At 35.2% G+C, this 7,817-nt stretch overlaps 1 protein-coding gene across 3 annotated transcripts; it reads left to right on the forward strand.

The window, feature by feature from the left end:
- The first annotated feature begins 317 nt into the window (after positions 1 to 317).
- On the forward strand, positions 318 to 6,156 carry LOC122820760. Of its 3 annotated transcripts, XM_044098347.1 has the most exons (5): positions 318 to 590; positions 709 to 790; positions 1,451 to 1,609; positions 3,800 to 3,940; positions 5,187 to 6,156. In XM_044098347.1, the coding sequence occupies exons 3-5, from the start codon at positions 1,455 to 1,457 to the stop codon at positions 5,503 to 5,505; spliced, it is 615 nt and encodes a 204-aa protein (XP_043954282.1). In that variant the 5' UTR covers positions 318 to 590; positions 709 to 790; positions 1,451 to 1,454; the 3' UTR covers positions 5,506 to 6,156. The 3 variants fall into 3 exon arrangements, with proteins under 3 accessions (XP_043954282.1, XP_043954281.1, XP_043954280.1); XM_044098346.1 differs by lacking the exon at positions 709 to 790; XM_044098345.1 differs by lacking the exons at positions 318 to 590; positions 709 to 790 and having other exon boundaries at positions 802 to 1,609.
- Positions 6,157 to 7,817: the final 1,661 nt, after the last annotated feature.

Raw genomic sequence — 7,817 nt, forward strand, 5'->3', positions numbered from 1 at the left:
TTTGAGCTAACCTTTATATTGTGTGGATGTGTGCATGTGCATACGTGGGTGTGTGTGTGCAAAGTCTCCTATCTTGTCTGTCTCTGTGTTTCTGACAAGCCAAGAAAATCTAATATATATATATATATATATATATATATATATATATATATATATATATATATATATATATATATAAGAAAATAATAGTAGTTTTCCATTGTACGAAGGTGATATTTTTCATCTTACAGCCAAAAAAACAAAAAACATTTTTCACATTTGATGTACTAAAAGAAAGGCAACAGTGAATGAACTGTTCACTGTGGGAGGAAGTGAAATGCTGTAGCTGCTGAATGCCGTGGAGGAAATTGGTCATGTTTTGTCTTCCATATAAAGAGTTGCACATCTTAGTAGCTTGCATGCACACAGCTGCTGCTTACGCCTTCACAAGTGGTCAGGGTGGTTTGGTCACATATAGTTAAAAATAAGAAGCCAGAACAGTAAGTAAAACTGTGCAGCATTTCCTCATCTTGGTCTCCTGGTTTCAGCCTTTAGTTGTGCTGCGACGGCCGACGACTCTCTGCTACTAACTGGACATTCTGCCGATGATTGTAATGTATCAATACTTGCTTTCAATTAGGGACTGATTAGATTTAATATAGTGGGGGTTGAATGTTTTTGCTGTGATGTTTTACCATGTTGTGTTTCATCCTCTTATTCTTTATGTAGCACCTTTAATACTTGAAGGGTCATGAGGGGGTTTGGTGGCTACATCTAGTGGTCAACGTTCACAATGGACAGGTCACCAGACGTATGATAATTTAAATTAATTGAGTTCATTTTCTTTTTTTATTCTTTTTCTTATTATTATTAATGACTTTCTTTTTAATTTTTCTTCTATGGCTGCTCTGATCTCCGACACTCTCCATGATGTCAGAAAGTGACAAAATCGTAATTTAAATCCGCTTATCTGCAGAATTGTTCCTTCTGTAATTATTTGCACAGTCAATCTTTGTAGATCGCGTGCAACACGACCACTTCCTGTGCATACTGTTTGTTTTTTGTTTTTCTTTGCATAACTAACCTCATTTGGAGTCTCTGTAGATCAGGCCCTTAATGTTATACAAAGAAAGTTGACGTTTTTGGTAAAACTAACAACCTATTTATGGCACAATTTAATGGAAATTGCATATTTGTCAGGAAGAAAATCTTCTTTGAACGTCCCAAAACAGGAAGTATATTAAATTCAGTGGACACATCTTAGCAAAAAAAAAAAAGTCAGCACAGTTAATTTTACATAAAAATATTGATCCATTAGATCCTTAGATTTATGTAAAATGTAATAAATCTACAAAGAATATGTTGTCAAAAATAACTTATGTGAATGAATGAGAAAATAAGTTATGTTAGGTTCTTATCCTCATTTTCCCCAAAAAGTTGTCAGTAGTTTTTTTGCTTTTTCTCATTTTAGAAAGATGAAAGCTGCTCTTCTGGTCGCTGCCCTTGTCCTGCTGGAGGGAGGGACGCCATCCTACACCCTTTATCCTTATGTGGAGCAGAACAACAGCTCTGTTCACAATCATATCCTGGAACAGAAATTTAACACGACCACAGTTCCTCAAGGGACAGAGTAAGTTACCCTGAAGTAAAGAAAACCATTTATTAACAAATTCAATGGAACAAATGCTTTGCTTTAGTGTGTTTAGTGATGCTTAAAGGAAATACTGAACAACTATTTTAGAAGGAAACTACAAGACTTGCCAGTGATAAAATGTGACAATTTATCACTTGGTGTACTTAATAAGGGGTGGGTTCAAACAAACCACTGAAAATGTTTCATTGATTTTATTTATTTTTATTTGTATTTTACCTTTGTTTAATCAGGTGAATTATCAAGAACAATTTTTATTTTTTATTTTACAATAACGACCTGGCTAGGATCGCCTCTGGCCACGACCCGGTCAAAAGCCAGCAGCCTGAGTGGAACAGAGAATTTTGTTTTTGGTAAAGAAAATGAGGAAGTTCTTTATGGACTTTTTAAAATTATTTTTGAAACATGGCAAAATTGAAATGGGCCACAAACAGTTAGGGTCCAACTGATCGCCATTCTAAAAGACTGGAAACATGATGGCTGTTTTCTAAAATAATATAGATATATATGGCTAATTTGTGAAAGGTTTCCTTATTGGTCAACAGTTCTAAGAGTCTGTGTTCCTAAACTGAGTAAATGGTTTTCTACACCTTCACTCTGCACTCCATTCAGTGACATCACATCTGAGAAAGACTTTAGCACTTTATGACAACAGTCAATAGTCCAAGCTAACAGGCTAATTCGCCTGTGGTTCTTTACATACCCAACATCCAGTGCAAACCTACACAAAAGTATAAGACTAACAAATAGAAACAAAGTGAACCGAAACAACAAAAAGCGACTTGCATCGACTTGTTGATGCATGTCAGTAATGGGTTGGGTTTTTGGTTTCGTTTGTCACGTTAGATTTTACCGGTTCCCTATTTTCAGTGACAAAGTTCCCTTCTTTAACATAGAGCTAATAAACATAGTTCCATGAGATACAAAAAATAGTTTTGTAGTTAATGCTGTCAATCATATTGCTAATAGATGCAGAACCCTTCAATTTCTAAATGACTGCTAAAACATCAAATTCTCTTTCCTGAGATCACGACACAGCTAGCATATATATATATATATATATATATATATATATATATATATATATATATATATATATATATATATATATATATATATATATATATACACACACACACACACACACACACACATACAGGGCCACTGCAGAGGGGGGGAGTTATGACATTTCTAAGGGCCCCTGACCACCAGGGGGCCATCCACAATTTATTTTTTTTTTTTTGTTCATAAAAATAAAAATAATTAGGGCCCTGTCAATTACAAAATTAATCATAAAAAAATTTAAGTAAAAATTTAATGTTACCACTCCCAGACCAGAAAACACTCGTCCATATTTACGGTGAAACCCCCTGGATCTGCATGAAATGGTTCATTCCTGCTTGGAGCAATTGACGGTGACGGTGATCAACAGCAATCAGTAGAAGACAAGAAGGGCTGTGGTGGTTTCTATACTGCTAAGAAAAATAATAAAGTCAAGTTTTCAAAAAAAGCCTATAAAAAATGTTTTTTTGAAAACCTGAGAGAGAGAGAGAGAGAGAGAGAGAGAGAGAAAGGCAAAAGTGTCAAATTATAAACCAGTTTTTCTCCAAAAAAGAAAAACTGTGTAGACTGTGTGAGATTATCAATCTTTCAGCATAGTTAGCTTAGCTACAGACTGTTTGCTGCCATTTCATTAACATTTAATGAATAAAGGAAAGAAATTACCAAGATATATCATTTTGTAATTTACCCAGCTTACTTGTTAGTTATGACCATCATGAAGCTGTTTGTTCACTGCTGTTCTCTGGCATCTATGGAGAACAAATGGACTTAAGTTCACATTGCTCTCTGGTGGAGCAACTTTCTAAAGGCAATAGTTGTTCACGAGTTTATTTGGGGGTATCAGAGTTCAAATGCAATGCTTTCCACACTTAAAACCATTCTGTCATTTTTCTGTCACTTCATCATTAATCTTCTAGTCTGTCCCACATCATATATAAAATGGTTCAGTTGGTTCAAATACACTGCAATGTTTCAGAAACTGATAAAGTAGCTATTTGTTGTCTAAAACAGTCTTTTGTTCATGAAGAAGTGTATAACTCATTTCAGATTTTTCTGACAATTTTATGAGGAAAAGTATTTCAAAAAAATTTTTTGCTGTCATTTTAGAAAGAGCAACATTGGAGAGAAAATACCCTACAATCCTAAACCTTGTATGAAGAATCCTAACAACAACGCCTACGAAAACTTTGTTAACAAACACGTTCTGCAGACGGTGTTTGACACTTCCTCACCTTCTGCATGGAAAGAGTAAGTTACCCTAAAAATAAATAAAACTATGTATCATCCCAATAAGACAGGATTGAGTTATTGGACATGCCAGCGTACAGTTTGCTTTAATGTATTTAGTGATGACTAAACTAAAATACTGGGCCGCTCTAGTAGCTGGAAAGGAAAAACATGCTGCTGACATTAACATATAGCAATTTACTCTCTAATACCATCTGCTGCACTGAATAAATGGAGGCTCCAAACAAACCACTGGAAAAGTTTAATTAAAGTAGATCCTCTGTTACACCACTGGTAAATACTAAATTGTTAAAGGTTTCCTGATTGGTCAACAGTTCTGAGAGTCTGTCACTCTTTGCCATTTCTTCATTCAGTGACATCACAACTGAGGAAACCATTAGCACTTTAGGACAACAGTCAATTATCCAAGAAAACAGCATAACTCCACTGTGATTTATTAAATACCCAATGCAAACATACAAAAGAAAAAAAACTGGCAGTATAAGTGAATGAGTAAAAGAAAATAAAAAAAAGTAAAACAAAAGAAGAAAAAACAAAGACTACATAGAATATACATCGACTTTCCATTACCGTTTGATCATGCGTGGGGATAATAGAGTTTTCTTGTTCTGATTGGTTTCTTAATTTCACTGACAAAGTTATCTAATTTAACGAAAAGCTAAACCCCCCGTAACATTAATTATCTGTGGTTTTTCAACTGTTTTTAGAATAGTTTTGTTGTGCTGAAGCCAAAAACCACATTGGTTTTGCTCAGTTAGCTCAACTTCAGTTTGGGATGCTTGTGTTACTAAATTGTTTTCTCCTAAACCATTTGGGGATGAGAAATATTAATGGAAATGAACTGATGATGTCACAAAAATGTAGGCAGAAGATTGGATTTCTTTAAATCAAATTAGAATAAAAACTTGACCTGACTGAGAAAAATGGATGTCAGCTTTGGATTCAGTAAAAATAGTCCTGCTTCAGTTGAAAAAAAAAAAAAAAAAAAATGATATGCATAGAAATACCTGTTGATTTCACACGTAAAGCTATAATAACAACTATATACCTTTATAAAAAGCACTTAGTCACCAGCAACTGTATGTAAATTCTTATTTTATTGTATATCAAATAAAAATGTAAAACAAGTTCAGGCTCAGAGTCAGAATATTTCTAGGTCTGTATAAAAAACATTTACTTTTTTAACTTCCTGAACCAAAGAAATATAATAACAGGTTTTGACACATTTGTTTTTTGTTTTTTTCAGTTACCTGCAAAAGTACAATCTCTGTGACAGACCTCGGCAGTCCTTTGTTGATAAAGGAGCTGAAAATCTTTTTGTGAACATCTGCAACGGCTTTGGGAAGCTTCTATGGAACAACTTGTGCACCAGCACCCAGACAGTTTGGCTGCATGATCTCAATGTCAATACATGGGATTGCAGCATTACTTATCTAGAGAGCGGAAATCGATATGTGACTGTTGCTTGTGACATAGTCGACAACCGCTGCCTTCCTGTTCACTTTCAAAGCAGCCAAAACAATGGGCCAAACAACAATGCTCAAGAATGCGGAGCCATAAATTAATCTCTGGTTTGACATCTGAAACGTCTTCCAGGTTTGGCAAAAATGCTGTTTTGCGTCGCAATATATCTGAATCCAGCTTTAGTTCAGCCTTTTTCTGCTTTTAGTTTAGTTGAGTTTATTTTATAAACACATCAGAGATGTCACGTGATCAATGAAAGATAAGGTACGATTTACAGTTTTTAATATTTCAGCCTTGAGAACCTTTGTTGGTGGAACTCAAAAACTAATTTCTTTTGTAAAACACCTGGGAGTTTTGGTTATAATTTTTGAATTGAGAAGTTTTTCTTTCTTACCTAATTAGAGTCGCCATTAAATAAAGTTTTTAGTCCATATGTCCAGAGCATCAAGTTACCATGACAACCAGCTACTTACATGGAACAACAAAACTGTGACTTAAATTTATCTACGTCTCTGAATCACATAGATCCCATACATGAAAAATACTTGATATACTTTTGCATCCCTGATAAATATGAAGTAACAATCATAACAATAAAGTTTTATATTTTACAGACAAAAGATTATACATTTTCTAAGTGCTGTGAACAACATTTAGTGTTTAAATGATTGTTTTGCTAAAGATGTTTCCAAAGTTGTGCAGCATGTTGATTTGTTCTTTGCTTTGCTTCAATAAAATTTCATAATCAATCATTCATTCCAAGTTCTGTTATCATTCACATTTATTGGTTTTCATGAGCTCCATTGTCATTCTGTGTCTCTGTTCTCTTTTCAAGTCACACTTTAGATTTTTATGACAGAAAAGTCAAAAGCGATCAAAAGAAAGAAGTTAAAATTTGTAGCATAAACATTATGGCACATATTAGAGTATGTGCCATAATGGTGGTAAAAGAGTGGCAAAAAGACTTCAGGGTTTCCAAATCTAAAACGAACACAAACACACCCCGTTACAGCTCAAAAAACAAAACCACTCCTGTCTGAACCAAAACTCAAAGACTACAATTACTAAACTCTCTTGCCGGCCACAAAACAAGAAAGAAATTAGGCAAAAGAAAATGGCACAGAACCCCTACTGAACTACTAGTGATGGTCTATCTGAAGGCTTCGAGGCTTGTACCGAGTAATAAGGGGGCGTGTCAATGAAGCCCCGCTTCGAGGCTTGTGTCGTCTTGCTGAAAACCACGTGACCAACAACAAACGAGGCCTCGCATTGCTTGGGTCACGTGACTGCTTCATTTTGCGTGTCGGTTTTCAAAATAAAAGCGTGATGAGCCGCTGCTTGATCGCATGAGTGGAGTATTTGTCTTCATAAGTGTCCGAAATAAAAGGAACCTTTTATAGTTCATGTGTATTAATGATTTTGATGATGACACTCATCAAAGTGTAATGTTTGTTACCAGTTTTCTCAATGGTTGATTGTGGCATATTTTATGACTTTATATTTATGTGCTTTTATTAAGTAAAACATTTTGACACTGCATCGTTGCTGAAATGTGCTACACAAATAAACTTGATTGAAATGGAGCCAGCAAGAAGAAAAAATCGGACATCTGGGAAAAACTTGAGATGATTCACTCACAAGATTCTTAAAAAACAATAATTAAACCCTTCACCTCCAAAATTCTCACCTTCTTGAAATTTCCACTATTTCTTTGTTGTGCAAAAATATATCAGTCTTGCACAGCAGAAACAGACTTAAAGCTGCTGGACGAGTAAAATTCTGACTTATGAGTAAAAATATAAGGGATCAGATCAGAGAGCCAATAGAAAGTTTTTCAGGAGGCAAATCAAAACTCAAAGAAAACTGTCTGCCCCAACAAGCACTGCACTCCGAGTACACCAAAACAAATGTCTACTGTTAAATCAGTCAATGACAGAAGAAAACAGCCATTAGGATTGGCAACAAATAATTTTAATAACTAAAAAAAATAGTTAAATAGGATTTAATTGACTGTCTTGTTACTAAACGTGAGTTTGACAAAAACTTTGTGACAATATTGCACTTACTAATTGTTTTTAAATATGTCTGTCTGAGTAACAAGGCTGTCACAGCTTCACCAGCAGATGTCACTAGTGAGAAATGAATGAAGCATCGAGTAATGAACCTTTGGGCAAAGCAATGGGCCGGAAGCTTCATTGCTTCATGAGGCTTCATTTGCCCATCACTACGAACTACACATCCAAGCATTGTACCATCCAGAAGTTCAAATGCCAAAAATGAATTTACAACCACACTGAGGCTCAGTTCAGAGTCAACGATGTCACCAAAGAAGAACGCCGAGGGGGGAAAAAAAACAACGGGACGCAGCACTGGATGGCTGAAGCTTTACTGCAGTCCACTGATGAGGGGGAAG

Source organism: Gambusia affinis, linkage group LG18 (genome assembly GCF_019740435.1).
Source record: "Gambusia affinis linkage group LG18, SWU_Gaff_1.0, whole genome shotgun sequence".
Lineage (NCBI taxonomy): Eukaryota > Metazoa > Chordata > Actinopteri > Cyprinodontiformes > Poeciliidae > Gambusia > Gambusia affinis.